General features: G+C 35.4%; 1 protein-coding gene across 2 annotated transcripts in view; it reads right to left on the bottom strand.

Annotated features, from left to right (window-relative positions):
- Positions 1-365: 365 nt before the first annotated feature.
- The window catches only part of LOC128993878 (cold shock domain-containing protein E1), a 31,096-nt gene continuing 11,972 nt past the window's right edge, over positions 366-19,489 (bottom strand). The window contains exons 4-15 of one of the 2 annotated variants that reach the window (XM_054417940.1): positions 17,299-17,498; positions 16,591-16,798; positions 12,156-12,245; positions 10,076-10,308; positions 9,168-9,429; positions 8,774-8,953; positions 8,082-8,210; positions 6,821-7,026; positions 5,002-5,240; positions 4,414-4,584; positions 3,745-3,913; positions 366-2,457 (exon numbers count right to left, since the gene is read on the bottom strand). In XM_054417940.1, coding sequence (XP_054273915.1) covers positions 2,283-2,457; positions 3,745-3,913; positions 4,414-4,584; positions 5,002-5,240; positions 6,821-7,026; positions 8,082-8,210; positions 8,774-8,953; positions 9,168-9,429; positions 10,076-10,308; positions 12,156-12,245; positions 16,591-16,798; positions 17,299-17,498 — 2,262 coding nt within the window. In that variant the 3' untranslated portion in view covers positions 366-2,282. The remainder of the gene's footprint in view (positions 2,458-3,744; positions 3,914-4,413; positions 4,585-5,001; positions 5,241-6,820; positions 7,027-8,081; positions 8,211-8,773; positions 8,954-9,167; positions 9,430-10,075; positions 10,309-12,155; positions 12,246-16,590; positions 16,799-17,298; positions 17,499-19,489) is intronic. The other variant, XM_054417941.1, reaches the window with a different exon arrangement.

Below are 19,489 nucleotides of genomic sequence, written 5' to 3'. Positions count from 1 at the left end.
TCAGACAGTGTTTCAAGGAAAAGTGGGGAGGGGGGTTTAACTACTTATAACCAGTGTGGGAAGTAGCTCTCAATTTTACTTTAAAAAGATTTATAAACCTGACTGTTTTGTTCTAAAATCTTCAAATATCAAATACAGACTACTAAAATTAGATATCCCAAGTGCTTTTTTGCAGGGCAGTTGGTTTTGTTTAGCTGTCAGATATCGTAAAACACAAACTTGATATGCAAACAAACTGCTGTTCTGAATATAAAAAGGTTTTAACTGACAATATCCCCGTCCAAAATGGCAAACTGCTGGTATTTTATGAATACAACTCCCAAGAGATTTTGGTTGTTGTCAGGATTTCCATATACAAGGCAAGATAAGTTTAAATAAGGTAGTCTTCTTTATTGAGTTTTACCAACAATTTATAGCAGCAAAAACAGATGTTTCATATGTTACACTTCAGTGCCCACACAAACAAGAAACCATTACGGATCCATAGAGTAATTGAAACGACCAGTCGATAATAATATCACCACTTGAGAACGTTAAATACATTTCATGCTATTGACAATAATGCCTAAAATATACAGCCATTGTTGTTTTTCTTTGCATGAATTTACTTAAGAAAAAAGGTTAAAGCTAGACTTTTACAAAACCCAGAGAACCTTTGCTTGACATTTCAAAATGTATTTATGGTATCTTTTATCTTACTAATTTTTGAATGTATCACACAATAATACTTGAGGTAACTGTGCAAGGGTCTTCAATTCTATAAAGCGTAGTAAACTTTATAAATTTTACATTTATTTATAAATAACCTTTATTGTTACATTGCAGTCTGCATTGGTAAACAATTATCAAACCAGTTGAAGGACACCACAATTAACAAAAACCTAGTTGAAGATAATATTTATAAGCTGGATACTTGTAGAGATACACAGTATCATTTGCTATTAGGAACTAACTTATAAACATTTAAAAATCGCAATTTGATAACAATAATTTTAAAATATTACTTGATTTAAAATTTATAAATAAAATTTAGAATATTTGGTTAACATTTGTAAAAAATTAAACGGTGGAAAACTAATTTTACTTAAAAAAATACTTCCACACACTAACCTAACGCTAAAACAGCTTTAAAAAAGTCATGATTAAAACAGTACAATTATAAACCAGATAATCTCTTATTTCAGTCAGGAAAACACGACAGCACTAAGACAGAACTCTAGGAAATACAAAAACAAATACGGTATTGGTGTTTTTCCTAAAATCGTTAAAACAAAAAAAAAAGCTTGACACATGCATGCAGCGAAGGGTGGTTTGACAATCACTATGAACTGATAAGTAAATGTTTCAACTATACCTAATCTAAATATACAAGTATCATGAACCTCAAACACTACTATGTTCACCACTTGGTTTTCAGCACAGGTTACTGAGACCATAAGTTATGCCCTTTCATGGAGTAAGTGATCAAAATAGTATCACAGATGTGTAATTCATTTAAATATTAGTGCCTAATTCCTATATTATATCAGTATATAACCTTATTTACAGACTTTGAAGAGACAAGCATATATAAAGTATAGTTATCCTATTATGGATATCAGACCTTAGTTAAGTAACATCGACATTCTTTTGCATTTGTATGTAACTAGATGTAAGAGTAAATAATATTAATGAAACTACATAACTAACAGTCACTTGTAATGAGAGCCAAACTTATTATATAGAACACTACGGTTACAGTTAATGTGGGCACTGATGTTCGATTGTTACCGATCATGAACTTTTGAACTGAAGAATATCCTCCGTAATGGATTACAATTTAAAAATCGAAGGCATTTTACAAATCACAATTTCCATTGTAACATACCATCCAACAATACAATAACTATTGCTATGACTAAGCATTTTCAACTCGGGTAAAAAAATTTGCAACTAAAAGATTTTTGTTCTTTACAAATAAAAATTTTTTAAGGCTTAAGTTCCCAGTTCGATATACTTTATAAATACGAATCTCTCGAATTTGTTAGTGTCCCGGATACGATAATAACAGAACATATAAAAAATATACAAACTTATCGAGGGCGAGTTTCCAATTCCCTAAGTGGTCAGGATGAATTGAGAGAAAAAAAAAAACAAAAAGGCATTTGTCTGGTTTTGTTCATGACTGACTAGAACGGGCGATGCGAGATTACCTCTACACTCGAGAAGCGAAAGGAGAATTACACTGTGTGGAGATGAGTAAGTTACGGAGAACGGGAATTGGAAACGCAGAAAAGGTGGAACTATTCTAGCACGATCCCAGGGGAGCGAGGGACACGATGGGACGCAGAGAAGCCCTTGGTGGCGTCGGGTCCGCGTGGCTGCCGCATCACTGTCAACTTGGGTCCGTCGTCCACGGAGATGGTGCGCAGACGAGAGATGAGACGCTCAGGACGCTGACCTACTGCAGCCTCCCCGCTGAAAAAACATCAAACTCTTAATCATAGGTTTGGAGAGAAAGGGCTAATTGCCTGAGAATAGGTGTGAGAAAGGATAGGATAAGCAGGCTTACCTTAAAAAATGTAGGCATCCCACTTCATTCACTACAGAACACAGAAGAAAACACAAACAAACAAAATAAACACTGGATATTTCGAGGCCACTGGCCCCTTTCTCAACATGGAGAGTCACATTAGATATTAAGAGTCTTTCACTGGTAAGGAAGCAGTGTTGCCAACACACTATGAATTTACAAATGAATATTTACAGGTTATGAGTCATTGATTTTATTTACACTTAGTCTAAGCCTGCTTTTTAGGTGTGGAAGGGGAAAGGAAAATGTTAGGCCTATCTGAGATTGAGGTTTGGGGGCTCCCTGGATTTGGTGAACCATTGATAAGAGAGTTCCCATCTCCTTAGTTGTGATGGGTTACAGGTGGGAGGGAAAGATCTTATTATTTTTGAATTGAAACAACTGTTTAAATCTTGCATATTGTGGCTGGTAGCATGAATAGGCACTGGTTTTTCTGGATGGTTGTTTTTTATATCTGTCCTATGATTGTTCATTCTTGTTCTAAAACTGGTGGTGGTAAGTCCAATGTATTGAGATGGGCAATGGTTGCATTGAAGTTGATATACAACATTTTTTGTGGAGCATGTATTGTGTCCTTTAATTTTGAAGGTTTCTCCTGTTGATGTGCTTGTAAATGTTGTGCTGGGCCTATTAATGTGGCAGGTTTTGCATCTTGCCATGTCACATGGGAATGAGCCTTTTATGGGTTTATCTTGGCCTTTGTTAGGTTTTGACTGTTTAGGGTGAACCCACGAAAAATCATTTCAACAATCATTTGTGGTATATATTAAACATCTGCTTTTCTGTAATGTCTAGGCTACACACAGTCCAACGTCCCTATACTACAGGATGAGAAATCGATGGTTTAACCCAGAAAACATATGTTTAATTACTTTAAACTGTATTAGAACTTTTACTATCTTAGCAAATAACTACGATCAGAACAAATGGACACATCTTGCCATACCTGGATCTCAGCTCAAACTGAAGCATCCTCTCGCTTTAGTAGGGGAGGGGGCTTATCTCTGAACCCAAGTTCCAAAGTTCACTAATGTCCTTTCTTACTCTAACATTGTCCAAATAACTAAAATAATCTCTTCTTGTTTACATCAGTCGACTTGTGTTGTTAGTCAATGATAATACAACTAATCCCATTGATGAACAAACCTAAAATACTAAAGATCGTTCCTTACCTCAGTTTTGCTACACTAGTCGCATAAGACCTCTTGCTCCTGTTGTTTGTGACCAAAACAAATTCAACTGTGTCTCCTGGTGAAAGCTTTTCCCGATCTTTAACTTCAGACATGTGAAAAAACAGTTTCTTGCCTTCTTCCACTTCATAATTGAGAAACCCGTAGCTATCTGTAAAATCAATAAGATATTGTTAAGATATCTCTTCTATATTATATAGCCTACCAAACAAGGTAATAAGGCATGAATCATTTTGCATTTATTCAAAGATCAAGAGAAGATTGGTAATTGTTTAAATAAATCATATTGTGTAAAAATAATCAATAATCAAGAATCATTGCAATCATGGATCTATTTCATAACTAAAATTTTGTCATTCAAAGAGGTTACCGTGGTAAGTTTTACTTTATCAAGGTTTTTTATTGCAATGGATCTAATTGCTACCTTCTTTGCATCCAATCCAACAACTGACCAAGATTCGTCAACATTTGCTTTGATTCTCATCCAAAATCCAGTTGTAGCTTTCTCCCTTCAATATAAGACCTACATGTGACTTATTGTCACTTCACAATAGATCAAGTTATAAAGCAAGCCCAATGCTTGATATCTACAATTTGATTTCATATATATCTTGATTTCATATCTACAAATGGCACTTGAGAGCAACATACCCTTGATAGACTCGACGGTGGCTTTTTTCTTGGCCCGGATGGCAGTGACATTAGCAGCTCGCCCGTCGGAGTCTACCTGGAACTGCACGGGGTCGCCGACCTGCAGCAGCTCCCGCTTGTTGGTCAATGACGTGATGCCAAAGTCATACCCGCTACCGTTCTCTTCTCCTTCTGAAACACAAACAAACATTAGAAATTATCTGATCCAGGACAGCCAAATGGCTGATTGAGGAATTTTGTAACAGGGATTAAGTTCAGCTAGCTTACCTAAGAGTATTAGAGCCCAAGCTTTGCGCAGTAAAACTTCCCTGACTTTTCATAATTCTAGGAAAACTTTCCTACCCTTCAGCGTTCTTTTAAACACTTTAACCATTACAATACCAATCATGATGTGACATTACCAGGTCTATTTGAACCGGGTCTATATGTAAAATGTAGTGTGATGTGGCTTTGTTACCGAGACTGCCTCAACCATCTCTTTAGCTAAAATAATTTAAACCTTATGATCAAAGATAGTTGGTTCCAGTTTCAAACCATGACAAAGGAACTGACTTCTCCCCAAAGCGTAATTAAACTTTGCTGCTGTACCTGGATCCAGCGAGATTAGTCCCGAGTAATGTTGCTGGTCAGGGTTGACACTGCGTAACGGCCGCACCACAAACCCCTCCAACACCTCGTCCGCCACAGTGACGTCAGCGCGGATGGTGCCAGGAGGCAGCACCCGTACATTCTCCGCAGACTTACAGCTGCCTGAGGACCCACGTGACCCCAGCGTGTACTCAACCTCCTGGCCAACCTCCAGGGTGGCCGAGTCACCCTCGAAATTGCTGCGGCAAAAAAGTTATTTAAGTTACAAAAGCATATATATATATAATAATAAATTGGTGGTTTCTCACATAGGTGATCCTTGGGTAATCAGTTACGGTCGGTCACTAAAAGCTTAGCCTTAGCAGATAGAATAGATACTTTAGATACAATGGATCAACTTACAAATAGGGATGGACGGGCCCCAAAATTTCAAAAAATTTCAAACCTTGCTCAACAAGACAAGATTTGATTTCGATTGAGATTTTGTGAGACCATTATATAAAAAAAAACTTTAATAACACCTGCAGAAAGTCACTGCAATACCAGCAAAACAAGAGTTTGTTGTTGTTGCGTTTTCTTTTTGTAGGCGTTCTTATATAATTCATTCTTTACATGTAAATAATGCTTTAATTGTTTTAATTTTTGGTTTTGACATCACAAATGATGAGAAGTTTGGTTGAGTTTACACGCAGTGTGCGACATGTTTTACGTCTGTAAACATAGCTAAAACAAGTCACGCCAAAATCATTCTAAAAATAACAAAAGACTGAAAAATTGTTACTTCATACTTAACTACCAAGACTGATGTTTTAGACTGGTATATTTGGAATTTTTCTAAGTGAACTACACATTAACTGATGTCACCATGTTTCCTATTGGAAGAGTTATTTTAAATAAGGTAGGCGTTAAATGTTTTAAATGTTAAATGTAGGTTAAATAAATGTTTAGGTGCATGTATGAAGCTCCTGTCATCAAAACTCCTATCATCTGATACAAAAATAAGAATATATAAAACCATTATTCAACCAGTATTATTGTATGGAAGCGAGACCTGGGTCCTACCCAAGAGAAATGAAGGACGCTTGATTGTTTTTGAAAACAAGGTCCTAAGAAAAATATTCGGCCCAGTAAACGAAGAAGGAGAATGGCGGATTAGAAAAAACAGAGAGCTACGAGCGTTATACCAGGACCCTGATATAATAGCGATAAAGGCAAAAAGATTAGGTTGGCTAGGTCATGTATTGTGAAGGGAAGAAGGAACAAGACTGAAGGAAGTATTTTCTGCTGTACCAACTGGAAAGCGTCCACTGGGTAGACCAAAAATGAGATGGTATGACCAAGTTAAGAGAGATGTGAGTCAGTGTGGAGGGACAGTGGAGATGGCAGCGGACAGAGAAGCGTGGAAGAGGCTGATCTACGAGGCGAAGAATCGACTGCGATTTGTAGCGCCCCAGCAGTAAGTAAGTAAGTAAGGCGTATTAATATTTGTTTTTTCATATAGGTACTAATATTTTTAATAAAAGATTTGAAATTTCTTGTATATTATTATTATTTTTGTATTTAACCAGTCATCTGTCTTATCAGTAGGTATTTAAAAATGTTACAAAATCAGAAAATATATCGAACGGGCATTTTCCGTTATGTATGAGAAGGGAAATCCCGTCTCAAAATTTTATGAGAAATTACAAATCCTGTCTTGTCTCAAACTAAAAATGCAATCTCTCCCATTCCTACTTGCAAATAAGTTTAATAAAATAAAAATGTAACCAGAGAGCTACATTAGATAAATTTTTTACTCTAAAGGTAAAAATGAAATTACCTGAAATGGAAGAACACTTCTCGATCGTGAGCAATAGTTTCAATGAAACCAAAACCATCTTTAAGGGCAGCAACGAAACCTTGACAGATGGGACTAGAGTTAGAGATCCCGTTCTTCATAGGCACTGACTGAGCTTGTGGTTTTGTTACAATATTAGTTGCGATTAGCTCCTTATTACGTTTTACTTGACTAATTGAAAATTCCACCTGAAAGCAAAAAGAACTTTATTTATACCTTACAACGGAATCAGACAACGGTTTATAATAGACTGTAACTTTTAAGATTTGAAGATTCAAATCTAGATGATTAAATAAAGCACAGGATATACAGTAAGGAATAAGTTATGAGTACCCAAGAATGGAAATTCGTATTCACTCTTGTGTCAGTTATTAAGAATTTATTAAACCATCATATTTTATTAAATATTATTAGTTGAATCAATAATTTCTCAGATATGTTTTTAATTGAGGTTTTGTTTTGTCTATTGATTATGGTAAAAAAATAAGATTTTCCCTATTTGGAACCAATGAAACTAACACACTAAAGAATATTGTACCATTAGTGAGACGATTTAACATTTTAATTTGCGTGAACTATGAAAATTAAAATATTCAGCTGCAAAAATCTGCAGTCTCAGTAAATTTCCAGTTTCCTGATTGGATTTTCAATAATAATAAATAATAAATATTCAACAATAAAATTATCTGATTTTTCCCAAATTCAAATAACATTACGTTTAATGAGTACTTGGGTTTGCTGCACTAAGGAAGAAATAGGGGTTTTAGTAAAACATTAATTAGAGTAAAATAATTGAATTTGCCAAATTTTATGAAAATATATCCATAAACAAACAAACTACAACAGATTACTTATTCTACATAAAAATAACATGTAGAATTTGGGAGGAAATTTGCTATTAGAACAACTATACAAACCGTATAAATATGTAGCCTTTTAAGTAAATGTGGTAGAATAGTTAACATTAGTTAGTTGATAACAATAGAATACCTAGTTAATAAACATCAATGTCATTAACCTGTAAATACAGGAAAATAAACCTGTAAATGTTTTTGTTGTAGGTCTTTTAAAAGTAGATTCGGCTAGATTACACGAGAAAATTCTAGTAAGACTTTAAAGATACGCAAAAAATATTGTCACAACATTGCCTAACTGAAAATGATTTGAGGACATACCAACGAACTCTACAATTAGACCAGGTGTGATGATAAGAAATAGCTTATCAGCTTATCTTTCTACACACCTTGTCATTTTGGTGAGGTGTATTCCTTGGATCACAGTCTTTATAGTAAAATGGAATAGTTTTCTTAGTTCCGTTACTTTGGTACGTGATGGTGCCGGGCTCTGGGGGCTTCTCATTACTTCCTGGCGACTAAAACAAAGAGACCACAATTATTCACAAAATTTAACTCTTTGGCGGTCACACCTACAAAGTTATGTCACCAATCGCTGTATCATGATAATTCTGCGTTGAATATAAGCAAAATTTGAAAATACCCCCATTGCAGCAAACCTGCAGACAAGGCGAATTTCCATTTGCTTGGTTAGATTTTCAATTATTTTCTTGAACATGACACTATCTCTACACACATATCAACGACAAAGGTCTTGATGTGGATATTCCCAACGACAAAGGTCTTGATGTGGATATTCCCAAATTAATATAAGTTTTTCGATAAACCCTCTCCTAAGGGCAAAACCTAAATTAAAGGTCTGTATTTAATTATTCAAAATATCGGTTACAGTTTTGTTCAATTACTGAAAGAGGTTAAGAGGGAGGGGTGGATTTCTAACCAGCGGCGCTTATCTTAATGACACCAAGCAACAGTGTCCTTATATCAACAAGATGAAACTCTCTGAGGTTTTAAAGTTTTTGAAATAATTATTTCCCACTGTTCCAAATACCTTATTTCTACAAGTTATTTGGCATATTACCAAAGAGTTGTTTTTGGTAGGACTACGACTGCCCCAGGATGAAGGAGGTTCCTTGGTGACCACTCCACTCAGGCCTTCCTCTACCAGCGTCTCAAACTTGACAGTCCCAGGCGGTAGATGCTTGATACGCACAGCACTCTGCCGGCTGTTACTGCCATAGGTCGACGAAGAGTTTGGCTCCTAAAATAAGTCAAAACACATAGGGTTATTAATCAAGCTAAAAAAGTGTAATCATACACAATGTTTTATTTTAAACACCGTGCCCAAAAAGGAAGGTTCTAAGTCCAAATCACGTGATATCCCAGCCCAGGAAAGAAGACTAGCAGTTTGATCACGAAGTCTTTGCTCAGAACTGGCTGAGTAAAAAATCTACAATGAATCAACTCATAACTACCTGAACAACGGTAAATTCCACTTCATCGTTCAACGCAATCTCTCTGTCAATGTCCAGCACTTCGTTGAAGTGAAAATAAAGTCTTGGCTCCCGCTCGACGCAGCGGAGAAAGCCAAAACCTTCCTTGAGCGCCACAACCACGCCCTGCTCTCGCTTCTCTCCGGACACAACAAAGGACTCTGGCAGTAGGGAGATAGTGGTGGCTCGCTGCAGTTGGTCTCTGCGATCAGTTGCAATTCTGAACTGCACCCAGTCACCATGTCTGTGACAAGAAAACTGGTGTGAATCCACGCTACAATGTTTAACTTAATGATATCGAATACTGCTTAGCTACGCCAACCTTCGAACCTCAAACCAAACATTTTGCAACATTTTACAAACTTCATGCATTATATTTTTTTATGTTTATAAATGATGGGAAAGCATAATTAAAATTGGCACCATCCAACTTATAAATAACCTTGGGGATCAAAGTCTTCATAACTGTTACAATAAAAAAACTCATAACCACCTACAGCAAAATAAAGGTTTAAATAACACCAGAGTTAACCAAACCACAATAAAAAATGCAATTAATTAAAAAGTTAGCAAGCCCTGTATTGTCTGTTCTGGTGTGGGTTGGCCCAGCTTAGCCTAAATCAGTAAATTTAATTGTACTAGGTTAAATGGAGGTTTTAATTTCAAAGAACTATCAATTGTTGTGGAGATATATTTTGTGTACTCTGTTGTACGTTTTAAGATGCCGACGTGGTAAAAAAACTACTGCTGTATATTTCTTTTAGCATCTTTGAATTCCAACCACTGGACCGGATAAACGATTTAATTGGAAAAAGCCTCGCCCCCTTTATCAGGGTTTTGCTGTAAGTCAACAACGAAATCACTAGCTCACAAATCAGTTAGAAACTTACCTTAATGTAAAATCTCTCTTCTGATCCTTGTCGCCGAAGGGTATCTCTACCTCCGAGTGGTCCGGAGCTCTGTACCGGATGCGGCCGGGTAAGGGATCGTTCTGGTGCTGTCTGGCCTGCAGTCCCCGCTCCACAGGCTTCAACACTTGACCCTTCACTATGTCGTCCGCCACATCTTCAAACACCACGGAGCCCCCAGGCAGAGTGGTGATGTTGCAAGCCACCTCTTTTCCCTAAACACGCATACAATGTAAAATTTGTTTTACCTTACAACTTAACGACAAATTATGTGAACAGGATTTCCAGGGATAAAATATTTTTATAATCTTGTCTATGCCTTGTACATTTTTAAAATGTATTATGAATTCTGACAATACTATGCTACAATACCAATCTGTACAATCTAAAATAAAAGGCAAAGGACTAACCAGAAACCTATTTTTCAATTATTAAACACGTGCGTCTTTCTAACTACGAGCAAGCACAGAGCTATGCAAGAAGGTAAGTAAATTAATAAAATCAAAATTATTTAGAAACAAAAATACAATAATGATGTTACACTAATAACGTATGATAAATAAGATGTAAAGTAATTTATTACCTGCACCGCAAAGGAAAAAACATATCTAGAACTAGGACTCGGCAACGAACTACCACTGTAGAGGAAAAATGAAATTTTTTACTTATTAATAAATAATGTTAATTTTGGCACTATAAGTTGGCTAAATATTTTGGAATTTATAATTTTGTACAGCAAACATGAAATGAATATATTCAAATTTAAAATATTTATTAGATAAAAAAGAAGTAAAATATTACAGTACATAATGTTATAATGCATTAAGCCTACAACCATCCAAATAATAGCTGGATCAGGAAAAGGTGTATTTTGTTAGTTGTGAATAGTGTTTAGCAGGTCCTGAAATAAGAGGATTAATGGAAGTGGGAAACCTGTTGAGGCTGAGGAGCGATGAATAACATTTCAATAGCACAACTCCTCAAACTACATCGAATACAAGGGTGAATATTTGAAAACCAAGAAAAAAATAAAGTAATACCTTGAATGAATTAAGTGCTTTAATTTACAGGTAAACATTTCTCTCAGAAGTGCTTGGAACTCAGTAAATATCAGGGTAAATAAAATTATAAAGAGTTTTTGTAATGGTTTAAGCCTTTGAGGTCAAAATCAATTGAATAATGTTAATTAATTTATGCACCAATTGAATTGTTTGCAACATTTAAACAGCAAAATAAACTTTAATGCATTCATTAAGATTTGTTTAGGCATTTTGATTGGTTAAAAATATAGCCACCATTCTTTTTAGATAAAATAAAAAATAACCTATTAAAGATTGGATTTGCATGATTTTGACTGCAAAGGGTTCAAATTAAAACCTATTTGGTAATTTGGATTTCAATTTAAAAGAATATAAATACTGCAACAAATGTAAATAAATAAATAATAAATAAAAATGTCTTTATTAAGTGTTTATGGGATTAGGATTATGGCAACAGAGCAAAAACTTTTTTAACAAGTGTAAACAATTTTATGATTATAGCAGGGTTCCCACTCAAACTTAATTTGTGACGTATATAACGATCAAGGGTCTTTTCCCAGGAACATGTGGAATCACGGCCACATTGCAGCGGAGTGACATAAAAAAGTTATTTATAAATAACAACCCTCGATGCTTTAAAAAATTAACTGAATATTGTACTTAAAAGTAGAGATGCAAAAAAAATGTATTATTTTTCATCAGTATTTTTAAAGGAATATCAAAGAGATTGCAAAAGGTATCTGTAGAGTTGATTTACCCGTATTGTAAATTTGCGATGTCATCACGATGACCAAACCAACGTCACCACGATCATGGTGATGATTATTTTTTTGCTACCGTGGGGAATTCTTGAACCATCTTATCCCTCTTAAAAGGTTCGAAAGCAAAATTCATGGCTTAACCCCGGTTTTCTCAAAGTTGAAAAAATTCACCATTTTTAAGGTTTTATCGTTAAGTGGGTACCCTGTTATAGTTTAGAGTTTAGAATTTTACACAAAAATAAGATTTATCAAAGAAGAAACCTGAACAATAATTGCCGGATCTACATAGGGCATGGGTGACTTCGTAAGTACGGGTATGACAGGTCCATCGATGTTCAAGGGAGACTTCATCTGCAGGTTACAATGAAACAATCAATGAACAAGCACAAGGGGTGAATAAACATGCTCTTATATCTGCCACATAATACTTACGAGGACAAACAAAAATACCCTCGGTAAAAGCTAATCTGCAGGCTAAGTGACTTTCCAGTTTCTTCACTGATTTATTTTCAAACCGTTTTATACAAGGAAATGCACACTTTTACCCTACCCAGTAAATGACAACACAAAAAAGTTTCTATTACCATAAAGTGTCAATTTAAAAGATCTTTAAACTTCCAAATTGATTATCATCAACTATTTAACACAAACACTATTTTCAGTTAAATTTGTTTCCAAACTGCCCAGGCTATATTCTTAGCCATGGACAAGCCATGAAATTATGTGGCAGATATCAGTAGGTGTAAATGCAAGTAGCAAGTATACATGCGCTTGGTTACACCAATCACCAGCAAAACAATAAAAGGTTGTGCAGTGTAACATACATTTTGGTTACAAACTTTACAAAACTTACAAAAGCGTACAAAGATGCAAATTCTAAGAAAGTGTGAACCTTAGGAGGGCTAAACAGTTGGTTAGCTATTATGTTTCCCTAACAAGGGTTTGCTTTATATTGTTACCGGTACTTTAGGTTTTACAAGAAAAAACTTATAACCCAGTAACCTAACGCATTTTACCTTGCATGAAATGGGGTACCGGTAGTAGGTTTCTTTTTTTTGTGTTGTTTGTAATAGTACCGAGTTGCTAAATCCAAATTTTCGACCTCGGCGACCTTCCGGATCACCTCCAAAAAGCTTAAAAATCAGCGGAATTTCGCACTATTTTTACGTTTGTTCGATTTTGACCCTGAAGCATCACTTTTTTCATAAAGAACAACCTCAACAATTTAAAGTACATTAAATTACCTATCATTTAAGACCAAAATGGTTATTACAGGCCAAATAGTTTTCAAGATATGACTCCGCAAACAACGGCTAAAATTACAAGGTTTTAAATTTTTTTTAAGTTTGGCTAATTTTAACCCTAAAGCATAACTTTATCATAGTTTTTCATTAAAACAACCATAATTACTTTAAAACTATATTTAATTACTCACAATTTAAGACCAAAATGGTGATTATAGGCCTAACATATTGAGAGATATGCCTCTTCAAGGTTCATACAATCTTTCCTTAATGCTTGTATTTTAAGTTTCAAGCTGTATTAAATTTTGTCAAGTTTTATAAAAGAACCATAATAAGAAATAAACTGATTTCATCTCAAGAACAGATTGTGTTATAAAATTTTTTTTATTGAAATAAATCTATTGTATCTATTTACATAAACGCACACGTATATTGTTACAATAAATGGTTTTAGTGGATAGAACACAGGTCTGTGCCTGTGACGAACGGTATTTATTTAATTGTATCGCCGCGGGAGCAGGTTGGAGAACACTGAGGGCGACTGTGTCTGTGATTAGATTGTCCTTGTACCTTTGGACACGAACTCGTCCTGTAGGGGTATCAGTTGAAGATTGACTTGTATGACTAACTGGAGACGTTTGGATGTGTGAACTATAATTTAGTTTTTAATTCAATTGAGACAAGGGTAATGGTGAAAACCCATATGTGAAGAAGTGCTTTCATTCTTCATCCGACTGCTTCAGAACGCATAGCCTGTGAAACAGTGTAAGGGGGTCAATAGTCACCTTTATATTGCCAACAGAAACAGTATTAACATCAGAAGGAAGAGATACTACTTTATTCTTCCTTGTGTATCTGACTTATCCATATTTCTCTTATAAAACTCTCAACATCGCTTCATTTGCCAATATCTCTAGCCATATGACGGTTGACAGTTTCCTTCCAACAATTCCACTGCTTTAGAACATTATAACATCAGTATTAGGGAATGGAGGGTGACGAAGTAACCAGTCACACAGCTTCTCTGTATTCGCTTTAACTCGAGTGACTCGTGAGGGTCTCATTTCTACATGCTACTCAGTTGTATGTGCCTTAACATTGCAGTAGGCCTACTCCTCAACCTCAGCACTTAAATTCTACAGATATATTATATCATTCCTTGCGTCCATCGGGTGAGCGCGGTGTCAGCTATACCACTGTCCCGAGTCAAACCTACATAGCTTTTCATTAGGCAAATGAGCACCTGCTCTATAGTCATGTCCGTCCAAACACCCGTATAGAACTTTTCAGAACGCACAATACCCGTTGGTGGTAAATAACTTATGTTTATTGAAATCCATCTTGTTTCATAATTTCAACATATTAGGTACAGATGCGAACCCTCGGCATAAAAGAAGTAATATAATAAAAACCTAAATCCAAATTTTCGTTTGGTCATGGCAGAAGACAGCAAAGTCAAAACTTGTTTTCACTGTTGCCTCTTCATTCTTTATATAAATTCCTCTTGATAGTATAAACATTTTAATTACAATAGATTTCTTCCATAAAAAAGAAAAATATAATATGTTGTTGAAATGAAATAAATTTGTTTATATTCTTATTGTGGTACCTTTATAAAATTTTACCAAATTGAATAGCTTGAATCTTAAAGTCCAAACATTTATGGAAGATTTTATGAACCTTGAAGAGGCATTTCTCTCAATGTGTTAGGCGTATAATCACCATTTTGGTCTTAAATTGTGAGTAGTGTAATGTAATTTTAAAGTAATTATTGTTGTTTTAACGAAAAACTATGATAAAGTTATGCTTTAGGGTTAAAATTAGCCAAACTTTAAAAAAATTCAAAATTTGGTAATTTTAGCCGTTGTTTGTGGAGTCATATCTTGAAAACTATTAGGCCTGTAATAACCATTTTGGTCTTAAATGATAAGTAATTTAATGTACTTTAATAATGGTTATGGTTGTTCTTTAAGAAAAAGTGATGCTTCAGGATCAAAATCGGACAAACGTAAAAAAAGTGCGAAATTCCGCCGATTTTTAAGCTTTTTGGAGGTGATCCGGAAGGTCGCCGAGGTCGAAAATTTGGATTTAGCAACTCGGTACTATTACAAACAACATATAAAAAAGAAACCTACTACCCCATTTCATGCAAGGTAGACCCTGATTTTTATAACAAGGTTACTGGGTTATTATCCCAAATTAAACAATGATGCAAGTGAGTTAAGTTTGTTTTGCTAAATAATTTGTTAAATAACTGTATTACACCCTCTCTTAACCGATCGTCACCAGGGCCTAGATCAGATTACCTAAAAGGTGAGTTGGAACTTTTATATATGTAAACATATCAAATAACGCAATAAAAATGATATGATAAATAATGATATTGTACTGACATATTTGTTTTCTTTACTGTCTATATAATGATGTTTTATCACTTCTATCATTGACTATTGAATACTGAAGTAGACATCCCATCTATATGGACCAGCTGTCACCAATTTTTTTATTAAAGAAAAACATAGTTGTGTGAGATCATAGACAAAAATAATTAAATATAGACTGTCAGGCTTGCAGTGGTTACCATAGGTTCTGGCGCACACCACTGGGAGCGCCATGTAGTTACGGCTTACGCGCTACGTAACAACATGGTGCTCCCAGCGGTGTGTGGCAGAACCTATGGTGACCGCAGCACAGCTGACGGTCTATATTTAGTTCTTTTTGTCTATGGTGAGATCCAGTCACAGAATGCGCTAGTGTCTGAAATTCTATTTTCATTTTCTACTTTATTTTTGTTGCTGACTATGGTGGTGGGTTATAACAGTTGCTATAGCTCACAATAAGTCATTCAGTTAGTTTTACTTCGGTAAACAAGTTAGTATATGGGGAAAAAATTGTAATTTAGACCAGCACAACCTGTTGGTGGCCTACATCAACTATGATGATTTTGATTCAAAACCTGTTGATAACTTCTCTTGAAAATTGCAATACTCTATTAGAAAAAAAACACACGAAGTTGAATTTTAAATAAATGGAAGTATTTAAAAATACACAACATATTATGACTGAAATAAATTCTAAACACGTTTAATAATGTAGAATCACATTCAACATTTTATTTCAAAACGTTAACGTTTGTTTTCCTTATTTTAATTTTGCCGTGTTTCCTCTGTGGTTCATAACAAAACTAGACGAGCTCAAAATGATTCAGTCAATTTAATTACTGTGATTTGGCGATAGGATGGGAACGGAAGCCTAAATATTCCTAGAAGAGATTTCTTAAGCCAACCCGTTAAAACATTTAGACCAAATAAACCAACCTCTATCCTCTTGGGCAGAGGCAAAAAATGCAGGGTCAGTTGAGAGAGGGTCTACTATACTGGGAAACTAAAATATTTACAAAGTTTGAATTGATTGTGAAAAACAAATTTACAGAGTGCAAGCAAACAACTTACGTTTCTTGTTTGAATGATGAATTCAACATCGTCTCCCAACTGCAGATCGTCCTTTGATTTGTTTTCAGAGAAGTGAAAGAAAATTTCTTTGACTACGTCAGCCCGTTCGATGAAGCCAAATGATTCTTTCATGGAGCACACGACTCCCTGATACTTCACAGGATGTGCCGGGTTTTCTAACCGTACGTGACTCGCCCCCAAGTTGCCACTGAAAAAGTTCCATTGATGATGAGCAAACCATGAAAATGATGCATTTAACTATGATTAGGATTAGTTTAGTGAGCTCACATCAAATAACAAATACACAAGTTTTCATTTATACGGAAATTAAATAAAAGAAATGTCTAATAAAACAAAAAAAATATATATATTTACGCTTATCCTGTTAACTCACAAGACGGCAAATATTACTTTTGTATTGAGTACTGAGTTTGATAACATTCTATTTCTCAAAATGTATTGTTACATAGGCTTATATATGTTTTTTCTCAAGTTTTATTATGCCATTGAACAATTTTAACATTTGTTTTCAAAGGGAATGAGCCAAACAACGGTCCTGTAACTTCAAACTTTTGTTTGAAAACATCATTAATTGATAGCTAATGAAAAATGACAATTGGGTCCGAAACCGATCTCACTTAGAATCGAACCAGCGACCCCCCGATTTAAAGGCAAGAACAATGACCACTTGGCCAATGGTCAAGTTACCGTTGGTTAGTTGCAATCTGAAAGCTGACTTTGTCCCCAGAGCGCAGTGTAACGTTGCCTTCAACATCATCCTTGTTGTAAGGTAGGAAGAAGCATTCCCCTCGGTTCTCGTAGCTGATCCTGCCCTGAGTGTCGCCTACCGAGCCGTCTGACCGCAGTTCTGTTGTCACAGTGCCTGTCACTCTCTCTTCACTCAACACCTGCAGACAACGGGAATTAGCCATCTTGGGACTTAAGAAATGTAGTAATTTTGTAAGTTTACCAACATTTTAAATTGAGTATTCTTGACTAAAAAAAACATTTATGTTGTATGGTCACCGGGGAGCTACTCTAGAAAGCTATGCAAACAAACTTTGTTGAATAACACCTAAAATACAATGAAATAACACTTTAGCAATCATAGATTATTGACTACTAGTGCACCTGTTGCTCAAATTCGAGCAATTGCAAAATATTAACGGCGTTATTTCAAAACGAATAACATTCACAATATCCGATGAATTAAAAGAGTAAACTCAAAGATAATGTAATCAATCACTCCACTCCAGTTATCGAAACTGGAAACTAACTCACTCTGAAAACGAACGCTCATGTGACTTCGATCTTTGTCTGGCTTGCTTGCACAAAGATCTCGAAAACGGCTTCGATGATTTCCTTACAATGTGTTAAATAATTTATTTCTGGCCTGAAAACTGGTTTCATGCAGTTAAAACTTAAAAAAAAAATCTAATTAAAAATTAAATCGAAAGTCAAAACAGTGAGCCTTATGGGTTGCTACTTTGGCAACAAAATAACAACAAAACCGTAAATATCAACAAAAGAACAGTAGGCAAAAGGAAAAAATATAACAGCTGGTTATAAACAAATCTTAAACCAAAGTGGTTTTTGATTTATGACCGGAGGACAGTCCTTACAACAGGAGTTAGTGTGTAGTAATAAAGCAGCAACGCCGAGCAATGTTCAATCCTCCTGGTACTAAGCTCTTAAATTACATTGTAATTTTATTTTACAAAGTCAATTTAATCAAGCGTGTTTCAACAATAATGAATATTCACTTAATTTTTCAGTCACTAAACAATACCAAATTAGTTTACATGTAGCTTGAATTCGAGCAATTGCAAAGTATTACAGGAGTTATTTCAAAACGATTAACAGTCATATTTACAATGAGTTTTTACGAGTCAACTCAAAGATTACCAGTGTGTAACTCACACCATGTTTATCTTCGTTATTGATAAACCTAAATCATTCCGGCCGGTTTTTTCCTTCTCAAAATGCATCGCTGTACAGGCAACACAGGTCATTGATGAGGGCCAATTGAGCGCGAAAAGTCGTTTTGGGGGTAGTGCTAGGGCGCATTTCTAACCTAATAATTGAGATTGTCCAGGGTCAGGTGCTGACTGTGATGAGTTAAGCATTACGCGCCACTGTTCTGTAGCTGCAGTCGTTATCTCTATTATGCCTCCTGTTTATATTTTGTTGTCGCGTCAGAAGCATTTAAAAGAAAAAAAACAACAACAAATAAACAAATTATAGCTTCACAAAACAACGATTAATACATAAATTTAAGATACAACCAACCATCCTAACACGATCCGTCTTGGGGGTTATGTTAACACAAACTCAGATAGTAAATAAATGTACTCAGTTCGTTTCATTGAAATGAAAAATAAATAACAGCAATTAAATATACAGCTGATGAAAATGTAAACAATTATGATCTCCATAAGGATAACATGGGAACTTTAACAGCCACTGAGGCAGAGCCCAAGGGACTTTTTCAAAAATGTAAGGCCAGTTTGCAAATCTACACGACACGCTCTTTCCATTGAGACGTGAATGGATAAAATCGGTTAACACGTTGACTGCTAACGCTGACTCTAGTCGGCGTCGCTAGCACTTCAATGTGGCGCGTGCCGACAAAAGTGGCACCAGACCAACAGGAATATATTGAGTCAGTGTGAGCTTAGCCTCAGACGGAGAAGTTATAATCGTTGCCAGCCTGCCAGCTTAGAATGCGAGCTTTACTTTGGTGTAGGTTGGTACTAAAATTTCCCGTAAAATCCTGTCTGGCAATGCTTTTGTCCCGGTTTCGGGGATATTTTCTCTTCAACCCACATTACAAAGACACTGGATGCGGATCCGTGCAGTGCTGCTACCTTTGGGTGTTTCAGTGAACTACATCCACTCT

This window comes from Macrosteles quadrilineatus, unplaced genomic scaffold (genome assembly GCF_028750875.1).
Source record: "Macrosteles quadrilineatus isolate MER2022 unplaced genomic scaffold, UCM_ALF_1.0 Scaffold_5__1_contigs__length_97177068, whole genome shotgun sequence".
NCBI lineage: Eukaryota > Metazoa > Arthropoda > Insecta > Hemiptera > Cicadellidae > Macrosteles > Macrosteles quadrilineatus.
The sequence above is the reverse complement of the archived record's forward strand: the minus strand, read 5'-3'. Positions and strand labels throughout refer to the sequence as shown.